Raw genomic sequence first — 19,522 nt, 5'->3', positions numbered from 1 at the left:
ATGTATGTTCCTATTACCATTTTCTTAATTGTTTTAGGTTTGTTTTTGTAGGTCCTTTTCTTCTCTTGTGTTTCCCACTTAGAGAAGTTCCTTTAGCATTTGTTGTAGAGCTGGTTTGGTGGTGCTGAATTCTTTCAGCTTTTGCTTGTCTGTAAAGTTTTTGATTTCTCCGTTGAGTCTGAATGAGATCCTTGCTGGGTAGAGTAATCTTGGTTGTAGTTTCTTCCCTTTCATCACTTTAAATATGTCATGCCACTCCCTTCTGGCTTGTAGAATTTCTGCTGAGAAATCAGCTATTAACCTTATGGGAGTTCCCTTGTATGTTATTTGTCGTTTTTCCCTTGCTGCTTTCAATAATTTTTCTTTGTCTTTAATTTGTGCCAGTTTGATTACTATGTGTCTCGGCGTGTTTCTCCTCGGGTTTATCCTGCCTGGGACTCTCTGTGCTTCCTGGGCTTGGGTGGCTATTTCCTTTCCCATGTTAGGGAATTTTTCTACTATAATCTCTTCAAATATTTTCTTGGGTCCTTTCTCTCTCTCTTCTCCTTCTGGGACACCTATAATGCGAATGTTGTTGCGTTTAATGTTGTCCCAGAGGTCTCTTAGGCTGTCTTCATTTCTTTTCATTCTTTTTTCTTTATTCTGTTCCACAGCAGTGAATTCCACCATTCTGTCTTCCAGGTCACTTATCCGTTCTTCTGCCTCAGTTATTCTGCTATTGATTCCTTCTAGTGTATTTTTCATTTCAGTTATTGTATTGTTCATCTCTGTTTGTTCTTTAATCCTTCTAGGTGTTAGTTAAACATTTCTTACATCTTCTCGATCTTTGCCTCCATCCTTTTTCCTAGGTCCTGAATCATCTTCACTATCATTATTCTGAATTCCTTTTCTGGAAGGCTGCCTATCTCCACTTCATTTAGTTGTTTTTCTGGGGTTTTATCTTGTTCCTTCATCTGGTACCTAGCCCTCTGCCTTTTCATCTTGTCTATCTTTCTGTGAATGTGATGTTTGTTCCACAGGCTGCAGGATTGTAGTTCTTCTCACTTCAGTGCACAGTGCCTGACACATAGCGTCAATGTCGGTGTACAGGTTCTTTTTGGAGGGCTTGCCCAAGCTGATACTGTAGCCCGAGTAGTCGTAGGAGAAGATGTTGCAGTTGATGCCCGAGCCGAGGCTGATGTAGAAGCTGCACATCTGGCCCAGGTCCACAGCATTGCCATGGAGAAGAGCAGCATGTAGTGGATGGAGGGTGCACAGTGCACGAATGTGCAGCTGAGCCCCAATTTTACTTCTAACGCTTTTTTTTGTATATTCTGTGATATTTTCTACATAGACAATGAATTTTTAAAAAAATGAAGACATGGGAATTCCCTGGTAGTCCAGTGGTTAGGACTTGGTGCTTTTATTGCCATGGTCACAGAACTAAGATCCCGCAAGCCGTGTGGTGGGGGGAAAAAGAAAGATAAAAAATGAAGACAGTTTTATTTCTTGCTTTCCAGACTGTATGACTTTTATTTCTATTTTGGCTTTATTGTACTGCCTAGGGCCTCCAGTATGTTATTGAAAAGGAGGGAGGAGGGCAGATATTCTTACCCTGTTCCTGATCTTATGGGTAACATGCACAGTCTTTTATCATTAAGTATGATATTAGCTGTAGATTCTTTGTAGATGCATTTTACTGGGTTGAGGAAGTTTCTTTCAATTCATAGTTTGCTGAGAGTTAAACTGCCACCATAGTTTAACATCATGAATAGATGTTAAATTTTGTCAAATAACTATTTCTGCATCTAGAAGATCATATGGTTTTTCTTCCTAGAACATTGATTTGATGAGTTACATTTATTGATTTTAATATTGAATCAGCCTTTCATGTCCCTAGATAAACCCCACTTGATCATGATGTGTAACCTTTTTACATATTGCTAGATTTGATTTGCTAACATTTTGTTACATTTTCTTGCATGTGTTCATTACCAATACTCGTTTGTAATTTTGTCTTTTTTTATCTTGATGTTAGGGCCTCATCAAATGAATTGGGAACTGTTTCTTTCTATTTTATTTTCTGGAAAGATTTGTGTAAAATTAGTATTATCTCTTAAATGTTTGGTAGAATTCACCAATTCTAAAGCCATTTGGGCCTGGAGTTTTATTTGTTGGAGAGTTTTTAACCATAACTAAATTTTTCTTTAATGGGTAGAGGAGTTTTTAGATTATCTATTTCATCTTAAGCAAGTTTTTATACTGTGTCTTTCCAGAAATTTGTCCATTTCAGTGAAGTGGTTGGATTTATAGGCATAGAGTTTTTAGTATATTTTTCTTATTATTCTTTAATATCTGTTGCATCTCTAGTATTGTTCCCTCTTTCTTTCCTGAAATTGATTATTTGTGGTCTCTCTTTTTTTATCTTGATCAGTCTGGCTATATGTTTATGAATTATATTAATCTTTGCAAAGAGCCTGCTTTGGATTTTATTGGTTTTCTCTTTTTCTGTGTTTCAATTTCATCGATTTCTGTTCACATTGATATTGCTTCCTCCCTTTTGTTTACTTTGAGTTTAATTTACTCTTCTTTTTCTTCTTTCTTAAGATGGAGGTTTAGATAGCTCTTTTTGCTTAATATAAGCATTTAATTATATAAATTTCCCAAGTACATCTTTAGCTCCATTCTATAAATTTTGGTGCTGTGTTTTCATTATCATTCAATCGAAGTATTCTAATGGCCTTTGTGACTTCCTCTTTAACCTGTAGGTTATTTAGAATTGTTTTGTTTAATTTTTGTTTATTTGGGCATTTTCCAGATGTTTTTCTGTTACTGATTTCTGGTTAATTTCATTGTGGTAAGAGAACATACTTTATATAAATTTTAGGTTTTTGTTTTTAGTTTCTTAAGGTTGGTTTTATAGCTCAGAATATGGTTTATCTTAGATTCTGTTCCATGTGTGCTTGAAGAGAATATATTGCTCCTGTTGGGTGAAGTGTTCTGTAAATGTCAGTTTGATTGATAGGCTTCTATCAATCAGGTGTTCTATATCTTTACTGATTTTTGTCTGCTTGTTGCTTCACTTACAGAGAGAGAAGTGTTGAAGTCCCCAGTTGTAATTGTGGATTTGTCTTTCTCTTTTTAGTTCAATGCTTTTGCATCATTTATTTCAACACACTGTTTTTTGGAGCATAAATATTTAGGATTATTTCATGCTTTTGGAAAATTGATTCCTTCATTGTCTTGAAATATCCTTTCTTAAACCTGACACTTTTCTTTACTTTGAAGTCTGTTTCAATAATAATGTAGCTTTCTTCTGATTAGTGTTTGCATTTGTTTTTTTTCCTGCCCTTCTTCTTTTAACTCTCTACGAGCATATCTCAGAGATACTGTGGGTTTGATTCCAGGGCACCTCAGTAAAGCAAACACTGCAGTAAAGTGAGTCACATGAATTTTTTGGTTTCCCAGTGCATGTAGAACTTATGCTTACACTATATTGTTGTCTATTAAGTATGCAATAGCATTATGTTTTTAAAAAATCAATGTTTTACCTTATTTTAAAAATATTGCTAGAAAATGCTAACCATCTTCTGAGCCTTCAGCAAGTCGTAATCTTTTTGCAATAGTAACATCAAAGATTACTCATCACAGATAACCGTAACAAATATAATAATAATTTTAAAATTTGAAATATTGCAGGAATATCCAAAATGTGACACAGAGGCACAAAGTGAGCAAATGTTGTTGGAAAAAATGACAACGATAGACTTGCTCAACACAGCGTTGCCACAAGCCTTCAATTTGTTTAAAAAAGAAAAAAAAAAAGCAATATCTGTAAAGTACAATAAAATGAGGTATACCTGTTTATGTTTAAAGTGGATTTCTTGTATCTTTCATTCCATGTCTTTCTTATTTCTAATATATTTCCATTGGCTTTTAAAAAATATCTTTATTAAGATTCACATACAATACTGTTCATCCATTTGAAATGTACAGTTTAGCAGCTTTTAGTATTATATATCACAGAGTTTTGCAAACACATCAGTTTTTGAACATTTTCATCATCTCAGAAAGAAACCTCATACCCATTAGGAGTCAATCTCCATTTCTCCCCCAAACATTCCCCCATCCCTTGCTTTCCCTTTCTATAGATTTACCTATTTTGGACATTTCATGTAAACAGAATCATATAATATGTAGTCTTCTATGACTGCCTTCTTTCACTTAGCATATTTTTTTCAAGCATGTTGTAACATTTATCAGTGCTTAATTCTTTTTTATTTATAAGTAATACTCCATTGTATGGATATATATTCTTATTTACCCATTCATCAGTTGATGGACATTTGGATTATTCCTACTTTTTTGGCTGTTACAAATAATGCTGCTATGAACATCGATGTACAAGTTTTTGTGTGCATATGTGTTTTCAATTCTCTTGGGTATGTATCTAGAAGTAGAGTTTCTGGGTTAGGTGATACTTCTGTATTTATAACCTTTTGAGGAACTGCCAAATTGTTTTCAAAAGTGACTACCTTTTTACTTCCCACCAGCAATATGAGGATTCCAATTTCTCCACATCTTTACCAACACTTGTTATTGTGCTTCTTTTTGATACTAGTCATTCTAGTCAGTGTATGGTGGTTCCTTATTGTGGTTTTGATTTGCATTTCCCTGATGACTAAAGATGTTGAGGATCTTTTCATGTGCTTATTGGCCATTTTATATCTTTTTTGGGAAAATGTCTATTCAGATTCTTTGTTTATTTGTAATTGAGTTATTTTTCTCTTTATTATTGAGTTATAGGAATTTTTAGTATATTCTAGATGCCAGTTCCTTATCAGATATGATTTCCAAGTATTTTCTCCCACTCAGCAGGGTTTTGTTTTCACTTTCTTGATAATGTCCTTTGATGCACAAAAATTTTTAATTTTTTGAAAATTGAGATATATAACATTATGTTAGTTTCAAGTATACAACATAATGATTTGATATTTGTATACACTGCAAAATGATCACCACAATAAGTCTAGTTAACATGCATCACCATACATAGTCACAAAATTTTTTTTCTTGTGATGAGAACTTTTAAGATTTACTTTCTTAGCAACTTTCAAATATGCAGTACAGAATTATTAACCATAGTTACCATGATATACATTACATCCCGATGACTTATTTATTTTATAACTCAAAGTTTGTACCTCTTGACCCCCTTCACCCATTTTGCCCACACCCTACCCATTGCCTTTGACAACCACCAATCTGTTCTCTGTATCCATGAGCTAGGTATTTAATTTATTCATTCATTCATTCAAGATTTTACATATAAGTGAGATTATATTGAATTTGCCTTTTTCTGTCTGACTTATTTCCCTTAGCATAATGCCCTCAGGGTCCATCCATGTTGTCACAAATGGCAAGATTTCCTTCTTTCTTTAAGGCTGAATAATATTCCATTTTGTGTGTGTGTGTGTGTGTGTGTACGTATATATTACATTTTCTTTATTCATCCATCAGTGGACATGTGGGTTGTTTCCATTTCTCTTCCCTTGCAAATACTGCTGCAGTGAACATGGGGATGCATATATCTTTTCAAGTTACTGTTTTTGTTTTCTTTGGAATAATATCCAGAAGTAGAATTGCTGGATCAAATGGTAGTTCCGTTTTTAATTTTTTGATTAACCTCTATAATGTTTCCCATAGTGGCTGCACTGATTTACGTTCCCACTAACAGTGCATAAAGTTTCCTTTTTTCCCACATTCTCGCCAACACTTGTTATTTCTTGACTTTTTGATAATAGCCATTCTGACAGGTGTGACGTGATATCTCATTGTGGTTTAGATTTGAATTTCCCTGATTATTAGTGATGTTGAGCATCTTTTTATGTACTTGTTGGCCATCTGTGTGTCTTCTTTGGGAAAATGTCTATTCAGATCCTTTGCCCATTATTTTTTTTTTTTTTTTTTTTTTTTTTTTTTTTTTTTTTGTGGTATGCGGGCCTCCCTCTGTTGTGGCCTCTCCCGTCGCGGAGCACAGTGCCCATTATTTAATCAGTTTTTTTTTTTTTTTTTGCCTTTGGGTTATGTGAGTTCTTTGTATATTTGAGTTATTAACCCCTTAACAGATACGTGATTTGCAAATATTTTCTCTCATTCTGTAGGTTGCCCTTTCATTTTGTTGGCGTTTTCCTTTGCTGTGAAGAAGCTTTTTAGTATGTTATAGTCCCACTTGTTTATTTTTTATTTTTTTGACTTTATTTCCAAAATGATTTCCAAAAAATTGCCAAGACTGATGTCAAGAGCTTACTGCCAGTTTTCTTCTAGGAGTTTTATGGTTTTAGGTCTTACATTCAAGTCTTTAACCCATTTTCAGTTAATTTTTTTGTATGGTATAAGATAGTGGTCTAGTTCCATTCTTTTGCATGTGGCTGTCCAGTTTTTCCAATACCATTTATAGAAGAGACTGTTCTTTCCTTATTGTATATTCTTGGCTTCTTTTTATAAATTAATTGACCATATATGAATGGGTTTATTTCTGGTCTCTCTATTCTGTTCCATCAATCTATGTGTCTATTTTTATGCCAGTACCACACTGTTTTGATTCCTGTGGCTTCGTAATACAGTTTGAAATCAGGAAGTGTGATGCCGCTACCTTTGTTCTTTCTCAAGACTGCTTTGCTATTTGGGGCCTTTTGTGGTTCCATACAAATTTAGGATTGTTTGTTTTATTTCTGTGAAAAATGCCACTGAAATTTTGATAAGGACTGAATTGAATCTGTAGATTGCTTTTGGTAGTGTGGCCTTTTAAACAATATTATATGGGTACATATGGAATATTCCAACCAAAAGCAACAAAATACCCACTCTTCTCAAGTGTCCATGGAACATTCTCCAGGATATATTGTATGTTAACCCACAAAACAGTTCTGAGAGGGAAGTTCCTAGCAATAAATGCTTTACATCAAGAAACAAAAAAAATCTTAAACAACCTAACTTTGTTCCTAAAGGAACTAAAAAAATAGATGAAGTCCAAAGTTAGTAGAAGGAAGGAAATAACAAAGATCAGATTGGAAATAATTGAAATAGGAACTGAAAAGACAACAGGCAAGATCAATGAATCTCAGAACTGGTTATTTGTAAAGATAAACAAAATTGTCAGACCTTTAGCTAGAATCACCAAGAAAAAAAAGAGAGAACTCAAATAAATCAAATCAGAAATGAAAGAGGAGACATTGCAACAGATACCACAGAAATACAAAGGATTTTAAAGGACTGCTATGGACAATTGTATGCCAACACATTTGACAACCTATAAGAAATGGGTAAATTCCTAGAAACATACACCCTACAAAGACTGAATCATGAAGAAGTAAAAATCTGAAAGTTCAATTACTAGTAAGGAGATTGAATTAGCAATCAAAAATCTCCCAACAAACAAAAGTCCAAGACCAGACAGCTTCACTGGTAAATTCTACCAAACATTCAAAGAAGAACTAATACCAATCCTTCTCAAACTCTTCCAAAAAAAAAAAAAAACTAATACCAATCCTTCTCAGACTCTTCAAGAGGAGGGAATGCTTCCAAACTCATTTTATGAGGCCAGCATTACTCTGCTACCAAACCAGACAGGGATACCACAAGAAAAGAAAATTACAGGCCATTATCCCTGATGAGCATAGATGCAAAAATCCTCAACAAAATATTAGTAAACTGAATTCAACAATACATCAAAAGGACCATTCACCATGATCAAGTGGGGTTTATTCCAGGCATGCAAGAATGGTTCAGTTTCCTCAAATCAATCAGTATGATACAGCACATTAATAAAATGAAGGATAAAAATCATATGACCATCTCAATAGATGCAGAAAAAGCATTTCACACAATGATATGATAAAAACTCTCAACAAAGTGGGTATAGAGGGAAAGTTTCTCAACATAATAAAGGCCATATATGATAAATCCACAGCTAACAGTATACTCAGTGGTGAAAACTGAAAGCTTTCCCTCTAAGATCAGGAACAATACAAGGATGCCCACTGTTGCCACTTTTATTCAACATAGTGCTGGAAGTCCTAGCCAGAGTAATCAGATAAGGAAAAGAAATAAAAGGAATCCAAATTGAAAAGGAAGAAGTAAAACTGTTAATATTTGCAGATGACATTTTTTAAAAGCTTTAAGAAAGGAGATAAATGTCTACTATTACTCTGAGCTGTACACTGTTCTCTAGAAATGCTATGTAATTAACCTAAAGTAACATATGAGAGTAATATCTGAGATTGAGGCTTATCAGCTATACACTTAGCCACACACCCCCTTATTTCATTAAATAAACCTTAGATAATGAGTAAAAAATTAAGATTTTCTTTTCTTTTCTACTTTTAGTGTTAAATGTTTACAAAAGACAGTGAAGGATTCTTATCACATAATGTGTAGACCATGTGCCTGTGATCTTGAAGTTTGTGCCAAATGTGGAAAGAGAGAAGATGTTGTTATTCCGTGAGTATTTCTTTTTATGTTTGGGATTTACTCTTTTAATTAATATGTGAATTTTCTTTTAAGGAAACATTCAGTAGCTCTGAGAATCTTAAGATGCAGAATATCACGCTAATGTAGACATTGTTCTACCCAACAGGAAGAACATTTTAATTAATTGTTAAATGTTTCTATCATTATAATAAAAGTGAAACATCATTTTTAGAAAGTTAAAATATTTATGAGGTTCACATTTATTACACATTACAAAAGAATTACTCATTATATAACTTATTTTCTTTAATGGACATCATGTGTTAATTTCTTTGATCATACTTTATTGACAACTGTATTATAATTGGTTGGCTCTTGAGTTAAGTTAATCTTCAAGGGTCTTTTCCTCTTTATTTCATTAGGCTCCTGTTAATCAAGAAATGTAGTGTGAAAGTCTTTTCAATCTACACAGTTAAACAATGAAATCCTGAGAAATAAAGTTTTTTTCTTCCATCTTTAGGTTTAATATAGAACCGGAAAAGACAGAAAATGTTGAAAATAATCTACGTTCCAGCCACAGAAGAAGCTGCAGAAGAAATGAAGAAAGTGATGATGATTTAGATTTTGATTTAGATGACACAGAAGAAAACAGTCAGATGGATTGATATAACTATATTAAAAGACAGTTTGAAAGCATGAAATTCTGAACAACTTTGATTTTGAGGGTTTAAAAAAAAAATACTGTGGAATCCTAGTAAGGACATTGGAAAAACCTATAGAAAATACATGGACAATGTGAACTGTGTATGATATTTGAATAGTGATAAAGCTTTCATCCAGAGTTTTCTTATAATACATTTTTAAGTAGCATATGCTAGTATATCTGCCAAAATGAGTATTGGAGTATCGTATTGAAGTTCATGGGAATTATTTAGAAGAATATATTATCTAGTATCAAATTAAGCAAGATTCAGAATTGATGGTTGTATAGAAACTATCTCATGGAAAAATCAGATGACATTATTATGTTGCTAGCCTCAAAAATTGGTCCTCAGGAGGTACCTTTTGATAGATTGATCTCAGGTTTATGTCCCACATAACAAAAGCACTCTTGCTTACACTTGCTTGTTGTAAAGCAAAAAGTTTATTGTTTTTTAATAATAATGTTTAACAAGTATATAGCAGTTTTTCTTTGAAAGTGTTTTTATGCATCTGATCACATTATTTTTAACTTTTTTCGCTTATGAAATTTACATACAGAAAAAAATGCATAAAATCTATATGTATAGTTTAACACATAATTATAAAGAAAAATCATACATTTATCACCCACGTGAATAAAATACTCCTAAACAGCATAAGTTAGCTTTGTCTGATTTCTGAATATTTTTTCTATCTTTTTGTTTTGAAAAATCTCAAACCTAAAGAAAAGTAGCAGTGTAGTACAATGAACCTTTGTATGCTCTTCACTTAGATTCACAGTTGTTAACATTTTGCCACATCTTCTTTATATTTGAATAGATATATGGATATATTTTTTATTTGCTGAACCATTTGAAAATAAGTTGCAGGCATCGGTTTCGAACTTTATATCAACAGACTTATACTATGCATGTTAATTTGTATCTCTTCTTATTTCATTATTATGAAACTTGTGAAATTGATCCATGTTGTTGCAAGAGCTCTATTTTGTTAATATTACGTTTTTTATTCTACATTTTATTCTGTTTTATTCTATTGTATTTACATACCACAATTTATTTTTCCTCTCTAATACTGAGGGACATTTGAGTTATTTCAGAATTTTCCTATAACAAACAATACTAGGTGTTTCTTGGTATAAATGTCTTATTTCTCAGTACATTTTCTGTTAGGTATGTAATAGAAGAAGATTGAAATGTTTCCTGGTGTATTTGTCTTGTTTCTTGCTACAGTTTCTGTTAGGTGTGTCTAGCGGTGGTAGAGGGCATCAGGTATATATGCATCTTCACTATTACTATGTGATGCTGTCTTTCCAGAAGGATTGTTATCTCCCTTCAGCATAGCAATGTATTAGAGTTCCTGTGGTTTGCATCCTTTCCAACACTTGGTATCATACTTTTAAATTTCTGTCAGTTAGATATGTGTGCAACATATGTCTTTGTCTTATTAATTTGTATTTCTCTAATTACTAATGAGCTTGGGCCCCCTTTAATGTTTATTGACCATTGGTTTTTGGGTAATAGATGATATTAAGGAATCATTTTGGTAAGGCGTAATAATGTTATTTGAGAAATACATATTGAAATATTAAAGGGTGTATAGTCAATTTACTTTAAAATAATTTAAGCATAAAAAAGGAGAGATACAGATAACATTTCAGTGGCATCAAAAATATGTTATTTACCTAGGAGTAAATTTTAAAAACACTCAAGAACTCTGTTGACAAAAATATAAAGTCTTATCAAGACATTAAAATTAAATGGAGACATAAATGGAAAAAGATAAAAATAAATGGAGAGAGATATCATGTTTATGATATAGAAACCTCTAAGTTTACAGCCTACAGAAAGTTTTTATACCATAAATTCATGTGGCTTACCTTTTTGTTTGTAAATTTGTTTTCTGAACTATGTAACTTTTGTGGTTAATGAACCAACTTAATTATTATTAGACCTAGCATAAATTCTTCCCCATCTGAGTGAGTTATAATTCCTCAGATTACCTTACTAGGAGAGAAATTTAATGAAGAGCATCACCTAGTGACATGTACTAATATCTGCATTTCATTCTTTAGTGCTAAGAGAGATTTTGTTTTGTTTTTTCAACAGACTGAAATTTAATTGTTACATTTAGCTCATTTACATATCTTTAGGTCTTATCCTTTCTAATCTAAAAATTATTTTTATTGGAACTCAGCATGGATCTAAGTCCTGGCTCTGCCAGTTACTAGCTGTGTGACTTGGTACAAATTAATTAATCTTTCTGTGCCAACTATGAGTGCACTAAACAACTGATATTATTATTGCTACTGTGATTTTGTGTGTATATATATATATTAGTAATGAGTTAGTAATTATTAACTGGAAATGAAGTAATTAGTAATTATTAGTAATGAAGATGTCAATTTGGTTGTTTGCCTATGTTCTTCAGAAGAACATATATATGTGTTTATATATGGAATGCAGAATGTTAGAAGGTGAAAAGTTCTATGGGAAAAAGAATAAGGCATGGTAGGGTGATTGGGAGTCTAAGGGTATGGATGGGGTGGGAATGGAGTGCACAGGGGATGGGAAGTGGTCTTTTTAAATAAGGTGCCTAGAGAGACATGTTGGGGAAGAATGTTCCAGGCAGAGGAAACAGCCGCTACAAGGCCTCTAAAGCAAGATTGTGCCAGGTGTGTTCAAGGGACAGTAAGGAAGGGAGTGATTAAGTTGGAGAGCTGAAAGAGATAAGATCAGGAAGGTAATGGAAGGCCAGATGATGTGAAACCTGCTTTTAAGATGTTTTTTGTTTATCTTTGGTTTTCAGCCATTTGACAGATTTCTAAGGTGTGAATTTCTTATTTATGCTACTTAAGGTTTTCTGAGTTTCTCATATCTGTTGGTCAATGTCTTTGAACAGACTTGGAAAGTCGTTAGCCATTATTTCTTCAAATATGCTTTTTCCTATTCTTTCCTCTTCTTCTAGCACTCCCATTCTATATACATAGGAGTGTGTCCCACTTCTTTCTCATGCTCTGCTTTCTTTTTTCTATTTGTTTTTTCCTTTTTGTGTTTGTATGTTTTCTATTGGCCTTTCTTTGCATTCATAATTCTGTCTTCTATATAAACAGGAGTAATGTGTTCAGTATGCTTTTATTTTTTTTAATTTTATTGAAGTGTAGTTGATTTACACTGTTAATTTATGCTATACAGCTAAGTGACTCAGTTATACATATATATATTCTTTTTCATATTCTTTTCCATTATGGTTTACTACAGGATATTGAGTATAAGTCCCTGTGAAAAGGGCGTGTTGCTAGTATGCGTTTGTTTATGTATTTATATTTATTTGTTTGTTTATTTTGGCCATGAGGCTCACAGGATCCCAGTTCCCCAACCAGTGATCAAACCCGTGCCCCCTGCTGTGGAAGCACGGAGTCCCAACCACTGGACCGCCAGCCAGGCAATTCCTATTAGTATGCTTTTAAACCCATCTAATACATTCTTAATTTCAGATACTGAATTTTGCAGTTCTAAAATGTTCATTTGATTCTTTTTTTAAAATAGATTTATCTCTGTTGAAATATTCTGTGCTACCTATCTTGTACATTTTTTCTCTATTTTTTTAATGTATTAATTACAGTTATTTTGAAGTTCTTGTTCACTTTTGTTTGCTTTTACTAATTATTTTATCTCTTGATTGTTGGTCACCACCCCCGGCTTTGCATATCTAATAACTTTTATTGTATGCTAGAAATTGTGGATGATACATTATAGAGACATCCTCTGAAAAACAAAGTACTGCAGATCACCTTGATCCTGTCAAAACTTGGGTTTAGGCTTGGGCTGGTCTATTTCAGTTTCACACTTATTCCTGGCTCTTATGCCTTGAGTATTGTTTTTATTCCTAAGCATGTATTTTCTGAGGTCTTAATGCCACTGGTGTTCACCAAGGAATCTCCCCTCTGGGTAAGCCAAACTGCAACACTGGGTGACCTCTGAAGTCTCTGCCTGCCTCTCAGCCTCACAGCAGCTGTTCTCTGCTAGGACGCCTGGAGTTGTGCCCTTCATGTGTGCAGTTTAGGAGACTCAGGAGTGACCAGAGAAGTAGGAGAACCAAGAAAGGGTGTCCTGAAAGGCAACAGGCACACATATTGAGTGCTTACTGTATTCTGACAGTGCTCTAAACTAAGCCCTTTACATGATAAACTCCTTGAATGTATATCATGGCCCTGTGTAGTGATAACTATCGTTATCCACATTTACAGATGAGAAACTGAGATTCAATAAATTGACATACAGCCACAAAGTGTTTAGGTCCAGGTTTTGAACCTACACAATCATCTGATCCCAAACCCCATTCTGCCTATTAGGGTTAGTATGCTTAAGAAAAATATGTGAGTTGCTGACTGGATAACTCCACTATTTTTCATACTACTATTCCAGGGCTCTGTTGACAGTCATTTCCACTGCCACACTTTCATGTTCTGTTATTTGAGAGAATTTAGAGCTTTTCTCTCTTTTTTTCTGAAGAACTGTCCCAGGCATCACTGGAGAGAGCTTAAGTTTTTAGCCACTGCTGATATACCTGAATTCAAGTCACTTTTTTTGTACTCTCCTCCATGATTGTTGATTTCCATATATGAATCATAATACCTGTGATCTTCCTAATTAGTGATGTCATGTTATTGTGACACCTACTTGCATAATAATTATTAGGAGAGTAAAAAGTTGTTTTATGTACTTGGTGCTTATATATATTTTTTCATCGTAAAAGATAAACAGCAATGTTCTTAGTGTTCTCCATTTTTCAGGTGACTTACCTAAGGCTCGAGGTTAAGTAACTTGCCAAAGTCAAAAAGATAAGTAATAAACCTGAGGTTCAAACCAAGTCTATGTGACTCCAAAGCCTATATTATTTCAACCACTTTTGTGCAAAATTACAAATATTCCATGTTCCTAAACGCTTTTCTTCTTAAGTGAAATGTGTAACAACATTAACCTGGACACACCTCTATCCTTTCCTTATGTCCCTCTTTCTAGGTCTTTTCCCTCTCTCGTAACATTAGTCCTGTACTGAATGATTGCCCTGTTTAAAAGCTACATTTTGTTTTTAATAAAAAGTCTATAGATACCCTCCATCTAACTTGTGGCATAGAATTTTTGTCACTCATTATGTTCAAATTTGTCAGTAATGTTAAATGTTGCAAGATCGTTTTGCACAATTTTTACGGAGTCGGGAGTACGTTGGGATTACTTAGCTCTATGCTAATGAGCTGCACAATTTCATCAACAACTATGGAAAAAATTATGCATCCCCAAATCTCTTAAATAAGACTAATTTTTAAGGAATTAAAGTACCAGGCTTTCAAAAGATATCATTACATAAAACTACACATAAAGTTACATCAGTTACTTCTATATAATCTTAAAAGTAAAAAAATTTTATAATCTTAAAAATGTTTCCTTTCAAATCAAATAGTTTGCATTATAAAATGTATAGTTGGTACTTGATGCTAATATGGAGGGTTTAAAAAAATATATTGGATATAAAATTACAAACAGTACCTAAGTGTTCAAAAGTTGACTAAGTGATACAATATTCCATCAAAATTTGGTTCAGAAGTTTCTGTAACCTCCAGAAATATTAATTTGTAGTATATAAATTAAATAAAAATATTCAATATTTAAATGTATATTATTTAAATATTTAAAATTAACTTTTTTCTATTTTCTAAGGCAAATCAAATGTCTTTGAATTGAACATAAACATTAATTTGTAATTAACATTTTAAAATTATACATTGTCCGTGGATGGATCTCACAGATAATTATGAACAAAAGAATCCAAACACGAGATTATATATTTTATGATTCCATTTGTATAAAATTCAGAAATAGTCAAAACTGGGAATTCCCTGGCGGTCCAGCGGTTAAGACTCAGAGCTTTCACTGCCAGAGTGCGGGTTCAATCCCTGGTTGGCGAATTAAGATCACACAAGCCATCCGGCGTGGCCAGAAAAAAAAAAAAAACCTCAAATAACAAACAAACAAAACCAAACAGAACAAAAATAGTCAAAACTAATGATGATAGACATCAGAATAGTGGTTACCTTTGAGAGCGTGGTATTGACTAGGAAGGAACACAATGGAAACTTCTGGGGTGCTGGAATTGCCCTTATCCTGATCTAACGATAGTTACAGAAGTATCTAAAAATATAAAATTTAACAGTTAGGATTTGTTCACTTTATTGTATCTAAATTTTATCTGAATTCAAAAGTAATTATAGTACTTAATTTAAAAAAATTAATAGATATCATTAGCAAATCCATTCCTTGAAATAAAGCAATGTGGATTTTGATGTCAGGAAGAGTAGGAGGCAGAGAGACTTGGAGGCAGAAAGATCTGTTTGAACCCTAACCCTGCTCCTTCACTAGCTTTGTGACCCTGGGCCAATTTCCTTGTGAAATTACCTTCTGTGCACTTTACCTAGTTGTAAAATGAAGACTGATTTCTACAGTATAAAAGATTGCTATTAGTTTAAGTACAGTATCTATAAAACTCCTGGCCCATAGGTGCTCTATTCATAGAGCTTATAAATATTACTTTATAAATTTTGGCTTAGACATTTTCATTCAAATTATCCCAAGATGCTTTGTGTGGGTGAGACATAGGTAAACTGAAAATTCTTGGGTGGGGGAGAGAAAAGAAACCTTGATACAGAATTCCTATACGCTGAAAGTAAGAGGCAAACCCTTCCATTTGTAATAAGACATGTCAGGCTTGCTATCGGCTATTTTTAGTATTTGTGAGGGATAGGCCCTTCAATAACAACATCCAGCGACTTCCCTGGTGGCACAGTGGTTAAGAGGCCACCTGCCAATGCAGGGGACACGGGTTCGTGCCCTGGTCCGGGAAGATCCCACATGCCTCGGAACAACTAAGCCCGCAAGCCACAACTACTGAGCCCGCATGCCTGGAGCCCGAGCTCCGCAACAAGAGAAGCAATTGCAATGAGAAGCCCGTGCGCTGCAACGAAACGTAGACCCTGCTCGCTGCAACTAGAGAAAGCCCACGCGCAGCTACAAAGACCCAATGCAGCCATAAATAAATAAATAAATAGATTAAAAAAAAAAAAATCCACAAATTTGTGAGTACAATAGTGAGCTTTAGAAAAAATATTTCTGACAGTTAACAACTTTATAAACTGCCCTTCATTTCTTTGTTGAAACTAAGTAATACCATATTGCCAACCGTAATTAATATCACACAGGCACAGGAACTGAGAAACTTTAGTAAATCAAATGATCAAAAAATTTGTATTTTTAAAATTAGCTAATGAATTAAAAATACCAAATAAATTAGAAAAGCATATTCCGTTACACTGAACTTTTATTTAAATTATAAGCTTGCATATTTAAATTACAAACATTATCTGTGTAGTTGTTTGTAATTGTTATTGTTTATTGTTTATTCTACTTTTTATTTTCACTTATTTAATCTTATCACAATTTGTGGGGTATATTTTCTTTAATCTGTAAAAGAGTTATTTTTTTCTCTTAGTGTTATGAAGAAAAATCACAGTAACATGGAGAACAATGACCTAAATGGCTGATATAGGAAATGAATTGGCCCTGGGGAAATTGCCAGGACCAGCTGAGGTTAGGAAAGATGATCTTCTACGGGACAGAACTGACGTCCCTTAGAAGAGGATATTACAGCATGTCTACGAAGTTCGGAAACATAAACTGACTTAAATTATGTTATTTACACTTTCAAATAGTATACTCAGTACGTTTCTTGATGAAGTGTTCTAAATTTAAAGCAATAGGTCCAATTGTTATTCTAGAAAAATATATAATCGATACACTACAGAGTGTCCAGAACATCTGGAAACACAGGGAGAATAGTGTATTTATTATACTTCATCCAAGAGCATACGGAACATACTATTTGGAAGTACAACTGAATAGTTACACACTGTTTAAAAAAATAAGTTTCTCCAATGTTTCTCGCCTTTGCAACATTTGTGACTACCAGCTGAACAAAGCAGGCGCAGGAGAGCGGCTGCCAGTGGACAGTGACAAAAACAAGACTTACTGAAACAAACAAGTGTTTCTTGTAAATAATTTGGAAACAGTTTGGGAATCCATTTCTTGGCAATGGAAATAGTGCATTTCAGATCCTATTAAGTGATTGATTTATATGTGGGAAGCCCTCAACTGGTAGTTCTGGAAATATTTAATGACGCTATGCCACTGTCTGTAAAGTTGAGAGGATATCCTACAGAAAATGAAAATCCCAGAGGAAGGAAGACATGTGGGAGTATGCTGTCTCTGCATGGTCACGATCACCTAATACAAGGTTTGTGCTGGAGAACTGTAGTGACACGACTGGTTACAACTGAAATGGGCTCTGGGGATGGATTGGAGACAAAACAGGAATCCACAAAACAGTTCCATTGTATGTTTGAACAAGCATCCAACCAGCCAAACTTTCCGTATTTTTCCAGTCATATGACTTCTCTTTTTCCATGATCCACTTAAGTACATTTTGCCCCCAGGTGGGACATACCTATAGTCCAAAAGTCAGTCATGTTCTTCCCAGCTGTAAACTGACTATAGAGATGACTAAAACACCATGGAACTGAACTTAAAGTAGTAAATTTACTTTTTTTTTTTGGTTCAGTGCTGCATTAGGAGATGAAAAATTTCGAAGAAGTTTCAACTTAGGGGCTACTGACCCCACCAGTATTCAAGAAGCCTATGAATCCACATGTGCACTCAGCATTGACAGTAGACTGAATAAATAATACGTCTTACATATGTATCTACTATTTTTATGTGTAGATGTGATTAGTTAAATGCAAATTCAATTAAAATTATTACTGAGTTCACAGTATTCTTGAAATTATGTTTCCTCAATTTATACCAAATATTCAATTCATATATATAAGTATGCAGGGCTGTCACTATTTTTGCTGTTAAAAAAGGATTCTAGTCCTGGAAATGGTTGAGAATCACTGCTAAAAGTATCAGACTTCACTGTGCTATAAATTCTGTAAAATTCTATAAAAGCTTTTCCTACAACGTAGTGATAATTCCATCTCTATACTTTTTAAATGCTTTATTGAGGTATAATTTATATGCCATAAAATTTACTTAAGTGTTTAATTTTATGATTTGGTAAGTTTACAATGTTGTACAATTATCACCACAATCTAGTTTTAGTCCATTCCCATCACCGCAGAAGGATCCATCATGCCCAGTTTTTAGTCACTCCCCATTCCTATTCCCAGCCCCAGGCAACTAATCTCCTTCCTGTGTCTATAAAATTGCTTTTTATGAACCTTTCAGATAAATGAAATCACAAAATATGTAGTCGGTAAGTCTGGGTTTTTTCATCGAACATAACATTTTTGAGATAGATTCATGTTGTAACATGTATCGGTAGTTCATCATTCTCTTTTTCTTTTTTGCTAAATAATATCCCATTGTATGGCCATACTAATTTTGTTTACCCATTCCAATCTTTATTGGTTCCACTTTATGGCTATTATGAGTAATGCTGTTGTGAACATCTGCATTGTGTTTGTGTGGACATATGTTTTCATTTTTCTTGAGTGTATGTATACCTAGGAGTGAGATTGATGGATCCTATGGTAAATTTATATTTAATTTTTAAGAAGCTACCAAATTTTTTCTGTTTTTCAGAGTGGCTGCACCATTTATAATCCTGCCATCGGTGTTGAGGGGTTCTCACTGAGGAGGTTCCACATCCTCACCAATACTTGTAATTGTTGATCCATTTTGATCATCACCATTCTAGTGGATGTGAAGTTTATTATGGTTTTAATTTGTATATTCCTAATGAATAATGATGTTGACTTAGCATCTTTTCATGTGCTTATCAGCCAATGGTATATCTTCTTTGGTAATATGTCTATTCAGATATTTTGCCTATTTTTAAAATTGGGTTGTTTTCTTACTATTGAATTGTAAGATTTCTTTATATACATTCTATATACAAATCCTTTATCTGATATAACTTGGAAATATTTTTGTGCCAGTCTGTAGCAGATATATAAATGTAACTCAGTTTAAAAATAGTATCACATTAAGAAATTACCAGTGTAGAGACATAATAACCCCTCTGGTAGCTGTGGATGTTTGCAGTCCTGAAGCCTGCCTGACTGTCCGCTGCCCCTCCCAGCTACATGCTACATCATTTATGAAAATTTTAGAGTAACCATTGCGCATGCAGTCTTGTTTGGATAGATTTCTAGAATTGGAAGACAGGTAGAGAGCATGTAGTCCAGCACATTGCCCCAGTAAGTTAGTATGAAATTTCCTGTTAGGAATTTTTGTTCTCTTCTGTGGTGGGTGTA

At 33.8% G+C, this 19,522-nt stretch overlaps 1 protein-coding gene across 4 annotated transcripts in view; it reads left to right on the top strand.

Annotated features, from left to right (window-relative positions):
* The window catches only part of C9H9orf85 (chromosome 9 C9orf85 homolog), a 70,724-nt gene extending 56,478 nt beyond the window's left edge, over positions 1-14,246 (top strand). For 3 of the 4 annotated variants that reach the window (XM_007112197.4, XM_055087139.1, XM_055087140.1), the window contains 2 exons: positions 8,368-8,481; positions 8,972-14,246. In XM_007112197.4, the coding sequence (XP_007112259.1) occupies positions 8,368-8,481; positions 8,972-9,116 (259 nt within the window). In that variant the 3' untranslated portion in view covers positions 9,117-14,246. Of the gene's footprint in view, positions 1-3,678; positions 3,834-8,367; positions 8,482-8,971 lie in introns of all 4 variants that reach the window. The other variant, XM_055087137.1, reaches the window with a different exon arrangement.
* The last annotated feature ends 5,276 nt before the right edge of the window (positions 14,247-19,522 follow it).

The sequence above is a fragment of the Physeter macrocephalus genome, chromosome 9, assembly GCF_002837175.3.
Source record: "Physeter macrocephalus isolate SW-GA chromosome 9, ASM283717v5, whole genome shotgun sequence".
Taxonomy (NCBI): Eukaryota; Metazoa; Chordata; class Mammalia; order Artiodactyla; family Physeteridae; genus Physeter; species Physeter macrocephalus.
Note: the sequence above shows the minus strand (reverse complement) of the source record. Positions and strands in the feature narration are given on the sequence as shown.